The sequence below is a fragment of the Xenia sp. Carnegie-2017 genome, unplaced genomic scaffold, assembly GCF_021976095.1.
Source record: "Xenia sp. Carnegie-2017 unplaced genomic scaffold, XeniaSp_v1 HiC_scaffold_3, whole genome shotgun sequence".
Taxonomy (NCBI): domain Eukaryota; kingdom Metazoa; phylum Cnidaria; class Anthozoa; order Malacalcyonacea; family Xeniidae; genus Xenia; species Xenia sp. Carnegie-2017.
In genome coordinates, this window is record NW_025813493.1 from 2,285,266 (window position 1) to 2,307,238 (window position 21,973).

General features: G+C 32.3%; 1 protein-coding gene and 1 long non-coding RNA gene across 3 annotated transcripts in view; one reads left to right on the plus strand and one right to left on the minus strand.

Moving 5' to 3' along the window:
* Positions 1-281: 281 nt before the first annotated feature.
* LOC124454987 lies at positions 282-16,830 on the minus strand. 2 transcript variants are annotated; one of them, XR_006951636.1, is made up of 4 exons: positions 16,820-16,830; positions 7,378-7,384; positions 5,884-5,888; positions 282-558 (listed from the first exon to the last, which is right to left on the minus strand). It is a non-coding gene; the product is annotated as an uncharacterized LOC124454987 (long non-coding RNA). The 2 variants fall into 2 exon arrangements; XR_006951637.1 differs by lacking the exons at positions 5,884-5,888; positions 7,378-7,384; positions 16,820-16,830 and adding an exon at positions 1,161-1,241.
* LOC124454978 overlaps positions 16,664-21,973 on the plus strand; it is a 97,805-nt gene continuing 92,495 nt past the window's right edge. The window contains exons 1-4 of the mRNA XM_047005735.1: positions 16,664-16,926; positions 17,178-17,583; positions 20,471-20,859; positions 21,750-21,866. Coding sequence (XP_046861691.1) covers positions 16,674-16,926; positions 17,178-17,583; positions 20,471-20,859; positions 21,750-21,866 — 1,165 coding nt within the window. The 5' untranslated portion in view covers positions 16,664-16,673. The remainder of the gene's footprint in view (positions 16,927-17,177; positions 17,584-20,470; positions 20,860-21,749; positions 21,867-21,973) is intronic.

Here is a 21,973-nt window from a genome sequence, read left to right on the forward strand (position 1 = left end):
GCTCAGATACTGATGTTTTTTTATGGTAAAAAATCACGGAAACTTATTTAGTAATTTTAGTTATGCACAAGAGCGAGCTGTAGTTGGATTGCTTTTTTGCGACACGGTTTCAGTAAATACTATACCAAGTCCAAATAAAAATCCATCTGTCAATCAATCAACACGAATAAAGACTGTAGAGATTTATTTTATTATAAAGACTATAAGCAATAAACTCTACGACAAAATACATAAATTTCACTACAGATATATTCATTATCGTCATGAAATCATTACTTTACTAAAAATTTCCTGATGGTTTCATTTTCATTTCAGTGAATTTTAAAGAATACGAAAATCCTTTCCAATCTTTCCAAACAACACCTTTGTACCAAGATGCAGAAGGCTGATAATTGCCATGATAATAATACCCATTTAGGTTGGAATCATAACAATAATAATACCACCAAGCACCTTTAGCATGTACAGCGCAGTTTCCGACAACATCTGTATCGTTATCTGAATCTTTTGTCGTAAACGCTTTGTTTTTATGGGCGGATAATGAATCCCCAGCAGTTCCTAAATGGCGATAATTGTATTCAAGAGAACACACAGTTAACAGAAAAGTCTTTTATAACGCATTACATTTTGCTACTACAGTCTTACTTGAATGCTTGTGTAATATTAACGTTTATTCAATGGACAATTGACAAAGATATTTACAATAAAGATGTTCTTTTCGTACTAACATGTTTCTCATCGCTTAGTTGTTTGATTATGTAGAGAAATATTTAAACTAATATACCAAATTTACCTGTGTTTTCATAAAAAATATGTTCAGACCCTTGCTCATAATTTGATGTACACAAAGCTGAAGCTGAATTTGTAATTTATTTTAATGAGTAAACTAGTCCTTATCCTTGAATGTCTCTAGTATTGCTTGTCAGAAGTAGTTGCTGCAGTTTGTAATTTAGTTGCTCTACTGGTATTTTCAAAACTGTATACACACGACAAAATAATTTTTGATTTACCAATGGGGTTGTTTATTGTATTTTATAAGTTTAAACAATATATTGTTCCTATGACAAATATTTACCAAAAAAGGTGAATCAGTTCATACAAACTCCAAGCACCCAAGGCATATTTTAACTTAATGCTGATATAATTTTTATCATATTGACCTTTAGAATTTTGTGTGCTTTAATTGTTTGTATTTGCCTATTGACTTACCAGAATATTTTCCAAGTCTCAATTGATATTTTTTATTTTCATTCTCTACAGCAAAATAATCATATTCAGCATATCTTTTATTTCCTGACGTGTCTCCAAGATCAACACGAACTTTATTTTCCCTTGCAGATGTTAGTCGGTATATTTTCTCGAATCCAAGCCAGAATTCGCCTTTCAGATCACCAAAACCTTGTTTATAGTCTTTCCAACCTCGATAGAAGTTTACACTTCCACACGATATATAGTCGAACTTCATTCCAGTGCTGTTGGAATGAAGTTCGACTATATATGTCTTAAAGTGAATGGTTTGAACCTGGGAACTCTGAAGATGACTACCGCTAAGGTTGTCGAAACGTCAGTCAACATCAACACGAACATTCCTTCTTAGGACTTTATTGTCATGGGTGATCTACATCTAAAAACATATATATATATACGTCAAATGTCATTTGTGACTGTTGTAGGACATCCAACCGTGGTTAAATATGATTAACAACAGAATTGAAATTTGTATTATAGGCTATAACGTCTTACCAAATAAAATAAGAAAATTGAGCAGTTCTTTTTGACAGTTGAATGGTGAAATTTTACGGTCTATTACAAATTGTAAGGGAGAGAAAGTCGTTTGATACGTAGTTTTTGGCTTGCGCTTGTAGCCAACCATTGCATCATTTGCATATTTAAATTATTGGTTCTCTCTTGCACATTAAGTATATAACTTTCACGCAAAAGCCCTCAAGAGCGTTAACTGTACCACATAAAAATGTTTCTACCTTTTTCAAACTTATTTCTGATTCATTTTTGTATACAATACGTAATAGAATATATGTCTTTCAATACTGGCTCCTTAAACTTATCCATTCTAAATTTAATCACTATTGTCTATAAAATGATTTAAAAGTGGCAGGTTTGCATGTCTATCCTACGATTTAAAACTTTTGCCATTAACCTTAAATGATGCCCAAGTATTGACATGCAAAAACTGGTATTTGCGATAGATTTCAATTGTCTCGGTTGCCTGTTTTGACCAAATCTCCCCAGTAATCTCAAATATATATGCATGTTCTACTTTGGTTGCTCCTAACAGTCGATTCATTTCAATTGAATTCATGATCCACGTTTAGATATACTAAAAGCATAGAAACCTACATTGTCTTATATTTTTAAGCTTTTGTAAGTTACAAGAAAAATATGCATGTGTATATGTTTTCAAAGTTCCTTTGTCGACGCATCCTTGTAAAAATCTCACTTTTGAAATATGTTTTTCCATATCTGTACATTATCATACATTAATAATAATGTCGATTTCGACATATGAGGGTTCCACGAAGTGGAACATCATGGTTACTTAAATTATAGTGAAGGCAGCTGACCAGACTACAATCACTCGTACATTTCACGCAACTACAACGCTGATATCAGCGTGACACATTTGTGACAAGGCTGCAACATTGCAGATGCAGATACAGTCCATCCGAGGACATAGTTTCCTCTACCAAATTTCCCTCACATGGCTTTGGTCAACCCGGGCGAGGTTTACAGACACATTGCCAGATGTGCCACGAGCCGGGATTGAACCAGCGCCGTCTGGCTTGCAACTCACGCAATTAACCATTCAGCCACCCGCCCCGTCCCGTATCATACATTAGGGCATTGTCAATCGCTTAAAAAATGTTTTGGGATAAAGAAACAACAGTCTCAACCTCAAGGCCGAAATATGTCAAAATGTCATTATACGAAGTTTGCATTCTGTACAGTTCTTGCTCGCTGGGTTAGAATGTCCATCTTCTAAAAGTGTTTTTCTCGCGATATGACTCTAGCCAGTCACATGCTGCTTTCATTGATGAATTCATTGGTCCCTGTCCGCCCACGTATGCGACTTTACCTTCTTCGATGGCGTAGAGTCTCTCAGGCAACGCTCCATAGGCCACATTTGCATTGTCGTCCATTGTATCTGCCATTATTTGACATGGAAGATTGGGTTCTTGTAGCTTTTGCGCGGCTTTGCATCTTTCATATTGATTTCGATGCTTTCGTACTTTGATAAAGTTATTCTAAAATGAAGTGAAATTAGCTTCCTTCATGACTTTATCAAGAAATCTTATGACATGTTTTTCTCTACACAAAAGATTGTCAAATAATGAAACAGACGATTCTTTTTGAAACAACATCTTTGTTTTTGCCTAATGAAAGTATAGTTCAATAGAAGTGCACTATTTCTGCCTTTGAAAAAGGTCCCGTTTTTATCAGTAAGATAAAAAAGCTATTATTATGTCAGCAGAACATATTGTCTGGCTATATAGCCTACTAAAATGTTATGAGTGTTTGCAAAAGATTTTTACCTGATGAAATTTATATGCTTCGTTATTATTATTATGGTTATACAAAGAATGTTTTATAAATCACAAAATTGCTGTAGCCGTTTAATTTCTCTTTCATGTTATACTGGAAAAACTATTATTCATAATGAATAACGTAGCTATAATATAACTCTACGATTTTCATCAATTCAAAATTATGTTGAAGAAATAATAGAATTTACCTTGAAGACCATGCATCAATTGGATGAGCTTCTTCAATATATACAACGACAAAATCCAAGATATCTGAAACGTCTTGAGCTAGAACACCAAATTCTTTCAGTTTATTCATAAACACTGGGCAACTACAACTGCCAAAGTACACGACTAATGCTCTCTCAGCTTAAAGTAAATCAAGTAAACGCACACATTTCTTTCCATCGGGTGTTACCAAGGGAACATTTTGTGCCTCCAGTCCGTTTCGCATTTCCTTTGTAATATCGACAACTCTTGATTTCCAAACTGACTTAAACATTTCCCATCCAAGAAATGTTTCCCAGTAGTTGGTTTTAGGGATATTTAATCCCGTCACTTTTCTCATACCATTCTCGAGCACAAACCCTAAACCTAGTTATTCATGAAAATCATAAAACATTAATCATGATCATTTTGACAGAAAAAAGGAAGAGATGCCATATATTGGTGTGAGAGTTAGTGCACCATTATAAGGCTTTTTTGTTGTGTGAAAGGACGTACTTGTTTATCAAGACAATATGTATGTGATTAGAAAAAAGTTTTATGGTTGATTGGACAAGCAGCACAAAGCCCATGTTTGAATTTAAGAACAGTCCAAATGCACACAAAATTTTATGTTGCACAAAATACGTATGAACTAGCTGTCTAACATAAGATTGTATTACATTTATATCTATATACGAGTATCTATAATGTATATGCCATTTTAAACTACGAATTCCGAAATTTTATGTGAACTTGTAAAAGCAATTTGATCCACCGTTACTAGCTTGACCATTGTTCTGCGAGGTCTACATTTTAGGCCCCCTTTACAGAGCTTACAAGCTTTTTACTTCTGCTATCTGTATATTTAGTTTATAAAATTTTACATCTGTAAGGTTTGTAAATTTTAGCTTGAGCTTATTTGCCTGCATTACAGGAAAAAATGACCGAAGAAACGAATGATTGTTTTGGTTAAGGCGTGATATATAAACAACGTAGGTTTCTCACCTGGAATATGATAAAATATGCTACAAATAGCAAAAATGACTGTTACTTCAACGGTAACTCAACATTTGACTGCGATCCTGTACATGCTTTCACCTTTCATGTCTGTCTTGCTTGAAGTCTAAGTGACTGGGAAGATTTCAATTCATTCATTTAGTGTATTTGAAAGTTCTTAATTTGCATTTTTATTCTTTTAAAAAGCGTAAAATCACGGTATAATATTTCCTGTTCTCTGTTTTCATGGGACATTTCAAATGCCAGGAATAACTGAATACACATGAATAACGGACCAACAACCAGAAATTTTCTCTCACAAAAATTTCCATGCCTAATCCTTGAAAGAAAAGTAAAATGTATGCGAGACATGTTCTGAAAGTTTCGTGCAAAGAAATCATGTCATAGCAAAATAACATGTAATAAACTTTAATATTCAATGCGAATGACCTAGATACGATAGTGTTAATCACGCTCGTAAAATGACCACTATTGTGTTTGATAGTTTCATCCGTGCCAGCAAATGTTTGTAACGATGGAAAACATCAAGGAAGAAAATTCAGAACATTCTTTACTCTATATAGGCATAGACGTTTTAAAGCATTTTTATATTTAATGAATGCAATCGAACTTACCGTAAAAGGACACCCTTGAGACCAAGACTTGGTGTTCTGTTGTCGGAGGTGTCCGCTTATGACATGTTTGTTAATTTGTGCATAATTATAAAAATTTTTTTGAATATGACTGTTTTTACAATGTTTTGAAATATGATTATATGCTTGATAACGACTGAAAAGTCCAACATCTGTACAGTGAAACGTTTGAGTCCATAGACGTTATCATATAACAAATTCATCATGTATATTGTCATTGTACAGACACAATGCTTAAAGTTCACATGACATGAAAAAATTTTCTTTGAGGAACATAAATGCGCAAACCTGGAGAAGAAACTATAGTGGTTCATTAAGAAAAATGAAGGAGACGAAGGAATTTACATGCATTACAAAACAACATTATTTATATACTGTAATATGTCAATTAGTCGGGATAATTACTAATTTGACTGAAAATAGATCAAGTGCAACCGCTTACAACAGTTTATAATGTTGTTTGTGAAAGTTGTTTTGGTATTCACCTCCGCTAACGAAAGGTCGTAAATGTGTCTTCACATACAAGAGGTCTTGGATTTTGAGAAGTGTCTAAGTTTCTCGACTGTATACGATTTTTTCATACTGTATCAACCCTAAATATGGTTTTCAATTATTATTTGGTATATTTATGAATATATAAAAAATTTTTGTTCAAGTTGTGTGTTTCTTAGTCAAATGATTTTCGACAGATGAGAGTAGAATTATTACATTAAAGATCAGCCGGTATAAAGACGGTGGACGTAGTAGGAGAATAGAAGTAAAACATTAGTGATCGAACAGTATAAAGCTAGGACCATAGAGGTAGGAGAATACAAGTAAAACATTAGTGATCGAACAGTATAAAGCTAGGACCATGGACGTTAGGCTCATCTTTGCTCTCATTTCCCTCTGTTTTACGATTATCGTAAATTTTTCAAACTAATAGTTCATTTTCATTCAGTTAAATTCACTTTATCTCCTCGATAAAAAGCAACTTTTAAATTTATCTATAGTGATTATGAATATGTTAATTAAGGATTGTGCTTGACTCTCAATTAGAATAATATCAATAGGTAAATTGAAGACTTGTTAATAGTATTTTGTCTTTTTAAAATTAAATCCATATGTACGCTATATGTACCTTTTTTCTTAATCTGCCCGTACTCGCACGGTCAGCGTCTAATCACTACGTGAATGTGGTTGTATCTAACATCTTTTAGTAACATCGGGCATCGCATAATAAGGCCTGTTTCAAGCGTTGAATTTTGCATTTTCTCGAATACAATTTGGCGCTCGCGTTTTGCTCACAACAAGGTCTGGAACGCGATAAAGGAAAGGCGTCGTGTAATATTATTGAAAGAATAACAATCAACGTTGAATAAGGGTTGCTGCATTTTTCAAAACAAAGTAGAAGTGCTTTTACAACAGAGATTTTAAAATACGTTGCCTCAGACCAGTTAAAATATACAAAGCATGTTCAATTTTTATCTTCTTTGCTTAGCTTGCGATATAACATGACAATGCAAGTCTGTAATTGTTTACCGTGTTTAAATTTGAGCTTTGTATTAAAATATCTATTTTACCATAGATGTAGTAGTCATAGGTACGTACATATTATATGTGTGCGCGTTGGGCCATCATGATTATTCAATATGTCGGCGTCAACAGGGCAAAAGATATGTAGATTGTATTACAAAAATGAGGTTTTTCGCAGTTCTTGCCATTGTATTGTATCGAAATTTATCCAATCAAAGTTTATTTGAAAAAGGAACATACAGCGATTATTTTAAGCATGTATTTGAGTGAATTTAATAAAAACTCGCGAAGTTATCCACCGATAACAGTTTGTGTAAAATGGTCACTTGGTCAATTCCTGCGTTTATTGCCAGAAATATTGTACTTTGTTGACATCTAGCTTTTTCAACTTGAGTAGTGTATCATTCTCTTCAAACAGAACATTCAGACAGTTTTACAGGTTCATTTGTCTGCATCGATTTAACATGAACTCTTGACTAATCAGTTCAGTAAAGCTCCAATCAATAAATTGTGAATACGAGGAAACTGATTTTTCATATGAAATTGGTCGTACAGCTGTCGTAAAAATGCAATAGATAAAAGTCATATTACATAGCACAGTTTAAATACAGATTGCCTTTAAAGTTTTTGCAATGGCTTTTCTTTTGCATGCATATTTAATCGGTTTGTATCAGTTTCCTTTTCTTTCGACGAAACAACAGCAACACACACCTCTCAATAACGTCCATAGATTGCTTTGTGATGTTTTCTTCTGACGATGTAATTGTTTGGTTCTCTAGTCCATTGAGAATGAATTAATTTCCTGGCATCCACTGCAGTTTTCTTTTGTAGCACCCTCAAAAATAAGAGACTGTGTCACACCCAGTTAGTGGATGGACTAATAGCTGGCTTAAAGATCTATCAACGCTAGGAAAGCTTGCTATGTCGTATACTGGGACATTTTTGAATTTTCTTTTCCGAGCCATAAATTATTCAAAGTTTGTCAAAATCGATAACATCCTCCAGTGAATCTATATTGAATACAAGATAAGATTTTCCGTAGAATATCAACTTTATTTGTTGTCTTAAGCTGTTTCGGGAAGTAGAAGAGAAAGTCGGTGGTAATGTATTCTTCAAATGTTCATAAAGGTATTGACGGAAGAATTTTTTCGATAGCAGCACTATAAACCACCTTGTGATCTGCATTACAAAGCATTTAATTAAATCCATCTGTTTTTAAATGACGTGTGATGCTCTATGATATTGTCGTGTTGAACAAGCACATTGATTAGTCTGTTTGTTGGCATGTTAATAGCTGCTCGATAAAGATAATTGCATAAGTTGGTTTTTTGTAGTAAGTCACTTTTTGAAGTATCTCTTACTTTGCTGGCAAAGTATGAACTCGAAACAGAAAAAACAGTCAATCTTTAACAAAGGAGTTTTGGCCTTATTTTTCAAATAGATTTCTTCGTGTGTTTATTGTTCAGTTATTTTTCTGCATCAGATCTGTGATTGCATGGTTTGATAAGAAGTCAATAGATTGAGTGACATTTAAATGTCCACAGAAAAGGACATTAGCAACGAATTCTTTGTAACAAATAGTTTACATTGTACGTGACAACATATTTTAGTAAAATGACCTCTGTCAACTAGTAAAAGTATAACTCTGTAATATATCAAAAACTATTCGGTTGAACAATAGCAAAATTATAATGAAATTTCTTATATAGCAGAGATCCATAAATTTTAAATATAGTCAATTGGAAATAGAAGAAAAAACTAATTTATTCTTCAACACAAACAATTTTTAAAATTTAAATATTAAAGCAGCAGGTAAAGCGTTTCTATTATGCTGCGTAAATGCAAGAAAAATATTATAAGGTATCATGCATAGAGAATTTTCTAAAGTATTTTTGGATATATGTTAAAGCATAAAAGATGAATAAATTGGGCTCATTGATACCTGACGAAGCAAAATTTGTTAGAAACATGATGAATAAAGTACAATCTCTAAAAAGGCGTGTTAGAGCCACATCTACGTCCTATGATTTCTCTAACTGGCTTCTCAAACCTAATAAGTCACAACTCTTGTTGACGTTGCGTGACTCAAGGAAGAGAATGAACAACTTAACTGCAATATTATATGCGTGTCTTCGTGAGAATTTCAATGGAAATCTAAAGCACGCTAATATAATTACGTCAATGGAATTAAGCTGTTGAATAATTTAAACATTAAAAAGAATTTTTTTAAGAGGTGTTTATATTTTTTTGCAATCAGTATTAAATATTCCCTGTCACACAATCTGACTCAAAAGCAACGTAACAAAAGAGACATTTTTGTGCAGATTTTTTTTCAGAAAGCGTTTTTTTTTTGTAGAAGCTGAATAAATTTGAGAGAACGTTTTTGCATTAAATGACAATGTAATATTTTTAAAAACGAATTGCAGAAAAAACATTATTGTTTTCAGAAAAATTGCTCAAAAGTATAATCTAATGATGTACATTTATACATCTTACACAAGAAATGGGCCCAAACAACTTAGATTTGACATTATGTTAATAAGACACAAGCATACGTAGTACGCCAAAATTTATGATCGAAAAATAAAAACGTATGTGCAGAAACTTTGCTTTTATACATTCGGTGAAAACGAAAGAACACTTACCTGTATGAGGATTGTAACTTATGAAAATGTAAGTCCTAAATTTTCTCTGAAAATGTTTAGGTGGGGGTCGAAACCATTAATTTGTCTTTTTTTGTCCTTATTTTCCGCCTCCTGAGAGAGGAAATGGAAGTAATACGTTGAAATTGTGAAATGTGATGTATAGAGATAATTACCTAAGAAAGTAACATGTTTGTAAATGATGATCATCCAGGTTAATAAAGTCCTGAGAAGGACTGGTTTTTTTGTTGTTGACTGACGTTTCGACAACCTTAGCGGTAGTCATCTTCAGAGTCAAATGAGGAGTAAACGTCAAGTTAGCCGTATTTGTTTTCTGGTTCTTACGTCATTGTATTGTGTGTAGAGGAAATGTGTATTGTCATTGTGAATTAGTGTGAAGTAAAATATTTTATTTTTAGTTGTGATGTGTGATTTAGGTGTGATGTTTTATTTGTAATGTGTGGGTTATCAATTGTGTATTGTCATTGTGAATTTGTGAAGTGTAATGTTTTAGTTGATCGTTTGTTTGTATTGTGAATAAGTCGTTTGTAAGGTGCCGGTAATTGCTGTGATCTGTTCAGGGTTTGTTCCAAGTTGGTATACCAACTTTCTAATGTAAGCCGTTGTCTATAGTAAGTACTGTAAGTAATGCATTTTGCCGAGTCCCAGTCAATGTTGTGCTTTGTGATTCGGTGATGTTCGGCAATGTGATTAGTTTTGTCTTGTTTCTTAGTAGCTCGTTTTGTGTTCAGTAAGTCTTATGTTTAAGTTCCTGCTAGTTTCCCCGATATAGGAGGCGTGGCAGTCGGAGCAGTTTTTTTGTAAACTGCACCTTGTCGTTTGTTGGTCTGTTCTTTGTCGTTAGTACTTGTCGTAACGTTGTGATTGGTTTATGTGCGACATGTATGTTGTATGGTCGTAAGATACGCGAGATAGTCTCAGACGTACCTTTGATGTAAGGTATCGTTGCTGTTGTCACTGAGTTGTTCGTTCGTTGGGTTCGTTGGGTTTGTAAGTGTTGCGTTTGATAAAGTCAGAGTTATAGTTGTTTTTCTCAAAAACACGTTCGAGATAGTTGTTTTCGTTTTGTAGAGTGTCCGGTGAATCACGTATGATTTGTGCATGTCTTGTTAATGTTCTGATTTTAGTGGCTTTGTGTGATGTAGGGTTGTAAGATGATTGGTCTGGTAGTAGGTCAGTATGTGTTGGCTTGCGATAAACTGTTGTTCGTAGTTTTTGATTGTCATGTTTTACCAAACAGTCAAGAAAAGGAAGAGTTCCGTTTTCTTCGACATCTTTGGCAAATTGTATGTGGCTGCTCTGTTTGTTGATGTGAGTATGGAAATCATCAATCTCGTCTGCATGTAGTGCTGTGATTGTGTCATCTACGTAGCGAAACCAAAAAGGTAGTGCATGTGTGTAAGTCGTGAGCGCCCATTCCTCTATAGATTGCATTACAATTTCAGCAACTACAACAGAAACGGGCAAGCCCATTGCTGTTGGTGTTTGTAATGAGGGTTTTCGTACAAGTAAGTGCCAAATTAAGTGGAATACTAGTGAACAGTGATTTCACATCAAAAGATACTAGTATATAGTTGTCCGGTATTTGTATAGTGCACAGTTTTTTAATGAGAGTTTAAGTGGATTGTAGCTTGTGTTTTGATTTGTTTGTAAGTGGTTGCAGTAGGATAGTCATGTACTTTCAAAGTTCGTAAGTAGGCGAACCACAGAATGATACAATTGGTCGCATGGGTGTTTGGTTTGTGAAGTTTTGGTAGTCCGTATAGTCTGAGTGGTCGTGGTACTGAACATCTGAGTCGATAGTATATACGTTCAGATATAATGTTAGATTTTCTCGTAGAAAGATCTTGCTGTTAAGTTTGCGTACTAGTGATGGTGTTGTGTCTCGTTTGAGTTGTTCGTGCGTTTGTCTGTCGTTAACAAGGGTGTCCATTTTGTTAAAGTAATCATTCCTGTCCATGACCACAGTCCCGCGTCCTTTGTCTGCTTGTAAAATGACGATGTTGTTGTCGTGTTTTAGTCGTTTTAGTGCTTGTTGTTCATCTTTTGTTAATTTGTTGTCACGTATAGACGACGATTGTAATGAAGAGGCTATCCTGCTTCTGATCTCGTATTTAGTTGTCTCTGACAAATCTCTTTGATACGCTTCGACAGCCTCAACACTTGATACTATCGTCTCAGTCGGGATTCGTCTAGGTGTTATGGAATGTTTTAGTCCGTAAGATAGTAGTCGCGTTTCCGATTCGTCTAATGAGCGGGAAGAAATATTCCTCACCCAGTTATCGTCATGTTTATATCTTGTACGTGTTTTAGTTTGTTTTAAGCGTTCAAGTTTTGTTGTTGTTTGATTTGGTGATGTGTCTCTGTCTTTTGCTCGTTTCTCTGCAATAGTTTGTATTACTATGGACTCGGCAAAATGCATTACTTACAGTGCTGACTATAGACAACGGTTTACATTTGATAGTTGGTATACCAGCTTGGAACAAACCCCCTGAAAAGATCACAGCAATTACCGGCACCTTACAAACGACATATTCACAATACAAACAAACGATACACTTCACACTAATTCACAATGAATATACACAATTGATAACCCACACATTACAAATAAAAACATCACACCTAAATCACACATCACAACTAAAAATGAAATATTTCACTTCACACTAATTCACAATGACAATAAACATTTCCTCTACACACAATACAATGACGTAAGAGCCAGATAAAAAATACGGCTAACCTGACGTTTACTCCTCATTTGACTCTGAAGATGACTACTGCTAAGGTTGTCGAAACGTCAGTCAACAACAACAAGAACAGTCCTTCTCAGGACTTTATTAACCTGGATGATCATCATTTAAAAACATGTAACGATACTCCCGGGCTCAAACCATTTACTTTAAGAAACTAACGTTGTTTGAATATGATGTACTTTGGAAATTTTATGTTAGGTTAGGTAAAAGGGGTAAATCGTATTATAATGAACTATAAAAATTGATTAAAAGTTGCTTATAGACAATACTCCTTTTTTGCTTTATAGTATTTTATCTATGAAAGGAAACTAACATCTGCAGTGCACATTTTTCTTTTAGTTTATAGAGACACTTGAAATAGTTGACCGATTTGAATAACGTCAAAATAAAAATATTTCTTCCCGTGGTGTTGTTATAAGGAATTAAAATAGTTTTGTCTGTTATTTTCAATGTAAATGGTATTTCTTCGAATTGCTGAAAAAAATATTTTTGTTGCATATTTTCTCTGACACTAAATTTCTGCAATTACGGTTCTTTATCCAAAATATAATTAAAAATCATCAAAATTTGTGTCCCCGTCCACAGAAAAGTACTTGTCTTGTGTTGATATCAAAATTCAAAAAGCCAATATTACTAGCACTTTAGGACAAAACAGTTTCTGCTTCAGTTATATTTTCTCTAAGCTGCTGTTTGAGAAGAATAGAAAACAACTCGTCAGAATTCAAAAGAGAAATTTCATTGATAGCCAAATCGCCTCTTCAATGGTAAGTAATGAAAACATAAAGAAAACCTAAAATTTAGAGCATATCACATAATTTAAGAACAATAGCTCTTATAGATTAAACTTCCTTATCAAGACCATACATTTCATTTATCATAGTCATGCTTATACGCAATCCAACAGATAATCTAACACAATCTTTATCTTATAATATAATTAAATCATTATGAAACGTTTTTGTATGTTTTTTTTAAACATTTTCTGTAGTTAGGAGTAGCGCAGCCATGCTTCATGTATACATAACTGCCATTTGGTAATTAGACTAACTTAAAATTCTTCAAAAAGTTTTTACTGTTTTGCAAATCTTTTTATCATTTTATATTTATCCTTATGATGAAAAGAAAAACGAATTGATTGAACACAACCAATGATAAAGTTCTACTAATTGATATTTATGAATGTCTGGAAATATATTATATCATAATTCCATTGATACGCCAGAGAAAATAGTAGCTACATCAAAAATATTTGAAGCAACCATCATTAAGTATTTTTTTCTAAATAGAGATAACAAAAAAATGTTTTTTAACTATCATAGACATTTAAGAATAATAAAATATTTGCAAACGGTTTTACGTTTTTACATGAGAATGATAGTAAACTAAAACTTGAATGCATGTGTGATAAAGAATATTTGATTGGACATTAAAACTAAGTTTTAGGATTGAGGGAAATAATAAAGAAAGAGAGGTACATAATTCAACAAATTGAAATGGGGCAAATCATCATCAAACATCAATACAGAAGTCATTTTTAAAAGCAAGGAATGCATGCAAAATAAATGATACATTTGTCGTCTCTTGTTTCTTCTGCTACAATTATTCAATATTGCAAGAATATTTTTAACAGATGGAAAACGCCTTTTAATTGTCTGAAACAATATATTTGAACATTAAAACTTTTTAATACTTCAAAGTTGAATTCCTCTATTTAGTTCTTTATACTTTTTTATATTAGCAATTCTGTCGAAATGCTTATAAATTTCATTCATTCAGAACTTATAGAATTATGAGAGTCGAACTTCTCTTTACGACTGACAGATGTTGTAAACAGAATATCATGTATATCATGTAAAATGTAAGTCGAAAATTGTGCTCTGAAAATGTTTATGAGGGGAAGGGTCTGCAACCACTAATGTGTCTTTTTGTCCTTATTTTCTGCTTTTTGAGAGAGGAAAGAGAATGAATACATTGAAATAAACTAAATTTATTAAAAACATGGTAAATTAAAATCATGTGAAATGGGATGTATAATAATAATCACCTAAGAAACTAGCCTTGTCTGAATTTGATATACTTTAGAAAGTTTTATGTTGCGTTAAGTAAAATGTGGGTAAAACATATTATAATGAACTATAAAAATTGAACAAAAGTTGCTTATAGACAACACTCCGTTTTTGGCTTTATAGTATCTTATCTATGAGCGGAAACTAACATCTCCAGTGCACATTTTTCTTTTAGTTTATAGAGACACTTGAAATAGTTGACGAATTTGAATAACGTCATCATAAACATTTTTTTCCCGGGGTGTTGTTATAAGGAATTAAATAATTTGGTCTGTTATTTTCAATGTAAATGGTATTTCTTCGAATTGCTGAAAAAATATTTTTGTTGCATATTTTCTCTGACAATAAATTTCTGCAATTACGGCTCTTTATCCAAAATATAATTAAAAATCATCAAAATTTGTGTCCCCGTCCACAGAAAAGTACTTGTCTAGTGTTGATATCAAAATTCAAGAAGCCAATATTACTAGCACTTTAGGACAAGACAGTTTCTGCTTCAGTTATATTTTTTCTAAGCTGCTGTTTGAGAAGAATAGAAAACAACTCGTAAGAATTCAAAAGAGAAATCTCATTGATAGCCAAATCGTCTCTTCAATGGTAAGCAAAGAAAACATAAAGAAAACCTAAAATTCAGAGCCTATCACATAATGCAAAAATAATAGCTCTTATGGATTTAACTTCCTTATCAAGACCATACATTTCATTTATCATAGTCATACTTATACGTAATCCAACAGATAATCTAACACAATCTTTATCTTATATAAAACATTTTTGTATGTTTTTTTAAACATTTTCTGTAGTTTAGAGTAGCGCAGCTAATCATCATATATACATAGCTACCATTTGGTAATTTGACCAGTCTAAAATTACTTAAAAATCTTTTACCCTTTCACAAATCTTTTTATCATTTTATGTCTATCCTTATGATGGAAACAAAAACGAATTTATTGATCACAACTAAAGATAAAGTTCTACTTATTTATATTTATGAATGTCTAGAAATATATTATATCATATTTCCAATGATACGCCAGAGAAAATATTAGCTACATTAAAAATATTTGAAGCAACGATCATTAAGTATTTTTTTCTAAATAGAGATAAACAAAAAGATGTTTTTTAACTATCATAGACATTTAAGAATAATAAAATATTTGCAAACGGTTTTACGTTTTTACATGAGAATGATAGTAAACTAAAACTTGAATGCATGTGTGATAAAGAATATTTGATTGGACATTAAAACTAAGTTTTAGGATTGAGGGAAATAATAAAGAAAGAGAGGTACATAATTCAACAAATTGAAATGGGGCAAATCATCATCAAACATCAATACAGAAGTCATTTTTAAAAGCAAGGAATGCATGTAGAACAAATGATACATTTTTCGTCTCTTGTTTCTTCTGCTACAATTATTCAATATTGAAAGAATATTTTTGACAAATGGTAAATGCCTTTTAATTGTCTAAAACAAAATATTTGAAGAAGTAAGAGTTTTTTAGCTTTTTAGATTTTCTTTACTTTAGCAGTTCTGTCAAAATACTCATAAATTTCATTCAATTCAGAATTTATATAATTATGAGAGTCGAACTTCTCTATACGACTGACAGATGTTGTAAAGCAGAATATCATGTATTGTTTAACGGCCTTCATTTCTGTAACTAGACGACATGTAGTTACAGAGAGGCCAGCGAGTCTGTTTAACACTGCGCAACAGATTATTTGGCATTTAATTTTGCTGGCTTAGTTAAGCAATATGTCTTTCCCATTCATCTGGTAGACTGAGTTAACATGAGCAAATTTGAAATCAACCCATTTTAAATTTTTTCTAAACCGCTCTGGGTGAATTTCATATATTGCGTCTTTTCCTTATAGTGGACATTGAAATGTTTTATTTCTTTCTATGCTTTCGTTTGCTAGAAACCTTACATCTATTTATTCACAACACGTTCTAGGTGGATGAACTCTACTTATATGAATTCTTGTAAACATGAGTCTTTGTAATGAACAATTTGTCTAATCTATTGCAACAATATCCAATCATCATAAATTATCTGAAAGCAAACGTGAACATACTTTTTGGAGAAGGAAGTTAAAATGTTACATAATTATAGAAATCAATACTTGATTTATATACCAAAAATGTTTAAGAACAAATGGTTATATGATTATATTGATGATAAGCCTTTCATAAATAAAGTAAATGTTTTACTACAAAAGCTTTAAAGAAATTAGTAACCGTCCACCTTCTAATAAATAGAAAATAAAGATGATATCAAGCTCAACAAAAGCGTTTCTTGGGACTCTCATAATCCTGTCTATTAGTGGCCAAATAGTAAATGGTAATGACGACATATCAATCTGCAAGAAAAGCTTAGAGACATTAAAAGACAACGTGAAAGAATGGATGGAAACTTGCGTTGATAAAAATGGCAATGACGATAACACAACTGCATGCAAGGAAGTAAAACAATACAACAAAGAAATGATGCAAATGCAAACAGAAATGTGTTTTTACAAAGGTATAATCTTTAGATTTGACAAACTTTCATAGTTTCTTGTTCATAGCACCAAAAAATATTCAACAAAAATAGGTAGAAGTTGTGCAGCCAATCTAATTTCAGTTATTAGTAATATTTCTACAGTGAAAAATTCTTTCTAAAAATACTTATTCTGGTCTTTCACCAAATATTATGATCGTAAAGTCTATAATAATTTGCATTTTTATAATCCACTGTCATCGTTGTTATTTATAATTTTTTTATTTATTTAGATGTTTATCCAAAGCCATATTTGATTATTATGAGCTTTGATAAAATATACTCTGTTGATTCTATTACTGGAGATATTCATGTCAGCACTATTAATGGCTCCAGTAAGAATAAATCTGACCATGCATCAAGATATAATGACATAGAAATTGATGTAGTTGAGAATGTGCTTTACTACATTGATGACAAAGACATCAAACGGGGAAATCTTGACTTGACTAGAAACGAAATTTTTGCGAAAAATGTTTTTGCTCATGACATTACAGTTGACTGGATTGGTCGTCGTATCTTTTACATTGACTCCACGAACATTATCTACCAAATTTATTTGAAAAATAAAACTACAAGTGTTATGAGGCTTCAACCAGGCTTACAATTTTCCAGCATTGCATTTGACTCAAAACATGGGTAAGGCGATAGTGAAATTCTTTTTATTTACTTGTAAGCGTAAAATTAATAAACTATGTCACTCTATTGGAGGGTTTTCTTACGTAAGGTAAGAGTTTTTGTTTTTAGAGACGGTGTTTTAATTTAATAGAAAAGTTGAATTTTATAAGTCCGTATTATGGTTTGTTATTTAAAGGTTTAATAATAGAAAAAATATCGATTTTCCAGGAAATCAAAACTCGCTTTTCCCGAGGGAGCGAATATTAAGTATTTTGTTGGCTATAAAGAAACAAACGTCATATAGTTCGACAGATTTTATTAAAATCAACGTCTTTCGGAGAGATTTGGCCAGCAAAATTTTATTGCGTGACTATAAGGCATTTCAAACCAACTGCAATAATGAACACGTTTCGTGTGATTATTCAGCACACATGCAGTAGAAAATAACATGCAGATCCTGAAATTTCAAAATCGACAGCGATATTTATGTTGAGCAATCAAAGAGCTTTGACAAAAAAGGTAACAACGGAGGGATCAATGTTTATATATGATGAAGTCATTAAATGAAATAAAACAGAGCGGTAGAAACTGAAATAAAATATTAAATAATTACTTTGCACATAAAATTTTAGTCAAATACTCACAGAGCCTTGGCTTTCCACAACCTACAAAAAAGTAGTACAACTTCACTGTGTAACTTAGTGTTGTACATTTAATTCCATTAATTGTTTAGGCTGGCCACCTAAGCGCTTTTCTATGACAGAAAATGCAATTTGCTTGACGCCTCCATGGTAATCATATGCTTAATAAGATATGCCCTACACATAGGATTTCAACAAATTGGAAGCATTGTTTGTTGCTATACTGTGCTCTTTTGTATACGTTTTTGAGGCAGTGTAAGGGATGTGCAACAATCTCAATACGGAATGGCAATAAAGTTTTAAAATATTCACGAATGTGGTGAACGTAAAAAACTTCAACTTTTCGTTTTGTAATGAAGATAAAAGAACTACACACATTCCACGTAGTTACATGAAAAATATAAAATGGATTTTAGTTTTCAAAATGTGGCAATTTAGAAAAACATAAAATATATCAAGTTTATAGTTTTCAAGCCTTCTTTAACTTGCATTTAATGGCAGAGTATATTGAAAAGTCAAGAGCTGCAAATTAAGTGGCTGCACACTTCCCTTTAATAAATTCAATCACACATCCAATCAAATCACCTGAATGGAAAGTAATTCCACTACCTTTAGTTCATGCAGTGTTTCTTAGTGTAGCTTAGGCAAACGTTAGGTCTGTAGTTGCTCCACTGATGATGAATCTGAAGATAATAATCATGTGATTAAAAAGAAATTGGCTTAAAAGCCTTGTGGAGCGAGAACTTTCTGAATATGTTATAGATAATTTACGACTTTAAAATAATTTCCTCTTCTAACGATTCTATAAACTCTCCATTCATGAAAGCCTTCTAATAAATAAATACAAGCCATCACTCTTCGTGCAAGGAGGTTCCATTCCACTTAACCTCTCTTAACTTCACTAAATTTTACTTCCCAACTTCTTTATCATGTAATCCATTTGACACAGCCTCCTTTAGTCGTAATTTAACACCTTTTGTAAATACAATATCTTGTCTTAAAATCTCCTTATAAAATTATTACTTGCCTGAATATGTCTTGAGTAAGGACAAAACGTCAGTATAAATTCAATTTTACAGCTTTTGGTCTATTTCTGTAGCTCTAATTAAAACTTTATGTTAGGCATTAATTGTTATCATATTACAAGAAAAAATTAAGTTTTACAAACACAAAAATCCAAAAGAACGGTAATATATACGAGAAAGTTTTAAAGAGTTCGGGGCAAGTGCAATGAACGACAAGAAGACATGGACTTTGCTGTTACTCAAATGCGTAATATATTTAAGAAATGTATATGAGAATGCAAATATGCTGCGATGATAATCAAAACTGCCAGTTGCATCAAACATTTTCGATAAAGTAAAGGCCATAGTGTTCAAGCAGTTTTCGCAGCTTGTCCAATCCAAAGATTCTTAAAAACACGAACATGACATGGCGATAGAATTATCATTTTTAAATGATACCAATAGCGTTAGCTCAGTGTCAATCTTTTTCTGATTTTTCAGAAAAACAATGAAAAAATTTGACAATTAAAATGAGAAGGTTAAGATAGTTTTAAAAAATCGTTTGCCCAAACAAACAGAAAAAAAGTATCAACAAAAGACAATGTTTTTGAAGCTATAGCTCTTTTAAAGACATTTGTGGACGATGATCCATCCAAGGAGCTGCTACTTTTCATTCAAGATGAAACTGAAAATTAAGAAAGCTTAAAATTGAAACGACAAAGCTTTTTTAATTTATATCTACATGAAATGGTGCATATCATTTACCAACACCAAATTTTCAATTCGAACAAAAATTCCACGCATCTGATAATTTTCAGCATTATCAATTACCACCACAATTCATTCAGCAGCCACTCCAAACTACAGCATTACTCATTCCGACAATAATCTCAAACAATACCAATCATTATAGAAGTTATGTGAATAAAATAACGTATTACATTTATTATTATGTTCTGAACCACATGCAATGTTTAATTACTTCATATATTTTAGTTCGGTTTTTAAAGAGAGATTTCAAATGATAAAGGTGATCTTTTCCTGTTAGTTACAATAGCTTTATGTTGCTATATTATCAAATTTTATAAATATGTTCCATTAAACCGTCTATATATGAAGGTAGTTCTGAATACTTTGACAACATCTTTGTCTAAACTAAAAAAGTATTCTATCTTTCCTTTCTTGCATATATTAGCCCAATTGTTTTATGTATTTCAGTACGTATAGAGAAAATTAATGTACAAAACAAATATTTTTATTAAGGTATCTATTCTTGGCAGAAAGTACAGAACTTTTCTTATGGTTATGGAGCATGACTGCAAATAAACATCATATTCTTTCAGTTTCACTTCAGTCAATAGCACATGATCTAACGCTTGACATGGCTAAAGAGAAGATTTATTGGCGAGTTTCAAACGGAAATATTTTTTTTTATGTTTACCACTCCCAAAATGTATATGATTTTGGAACTTCACGAGGTCCCATGGCAGTATTTGGGGATTTCATTTATATCATGACTAGTGTTGGAAAAAGTGTCGTTAGTGTCCATAACACAACAGATCAACGTACGAGACGTAAATATTTTCTTCCTGTAAACAACAGTTATCTTGATTTGGCTGTAGCAATACACAGTATCACTCCTGACAAAAACGGTAGTTAAATATTTACTTATTTGACATAATAATCTGAGACTTGCAAAAACTCCCACGCTAATGTTCATAAAATAGAAAGACGTTAAAAAGTTCAAAGTTACATTGCCTTAGTAAACGGTTGTTCTTCCTTCCAAAATTATAAAAATTTGATGAACATTAAGTTCAAAGTGCAAAGTGTCTAATTTGGACATTTTGCCGTTTGTCTATTCTTATCAAACTTCTTGGGTATTAAATTTAAGTCTTTATTGTTTCTTACATCATTTAAACAATTACTTGGGCTTGAAATCAGTCTTAAATAAAAAAATCATAAAAATAGATTGAAAAACGTCCAAATTGAGCATGTTGTGCAGTGAGCTTAAGATTTATCAAATTTCTTAAAATTTCAGTATATTGCAAAACATAGTTTAGGCTTATACATCTTTGGATTAAACTAGATTTGAAACTTTTCATTTTCTTTGTGCATGCTGTTTAAATTGAGGCGATTACGAAGTACTCACATGGTTTTGAGATTTGTTTTTTCATTCATTTTACTTTAAATAAACAAGGCAAAGCCATGCCAAAATATATGAGCTTTGACACATTTTGTGAGAACTACTGATGAATTGATAATTTTCTGAACATTTTTCAATTATCTAACTTCTTTAGTATATCCCTTATAGTGTCCAAAACAGCCAGCAAATTTCTTCATACTCTGTAAATTTTCAACATTTATTTAATTGTTTTGTTTTTACGAAATGCGCGAACGCCAAAATTACCAACATTGCATAACAAACTTGCTTGCTGGGTACGTCAACGTGGATATTGAGTGACAAATTGCATTCTTTGAGGAAGAATATGTTTCGTTTAAAATCCCTGGTTAAGTTTATTTTTAATTTTATTGATCGATATAGCGACAAGCACTTTTCACTTTCCTTTGTGTGGACCCAACACATACTATCGTAAAATTAATGGAACATTGAACTGCACGTGTATGGAAGGATACTTTGGAGAATGTAACTCGTGCCACGGTACGGATTTATTACTGTCTTTATCAAGATTTTTTATCACCGATCATGAATAAAGAGCATCTCTGTGCAGTTTTAAAACTTTGTTCTTTGTTGAGAATCCTGAGCTG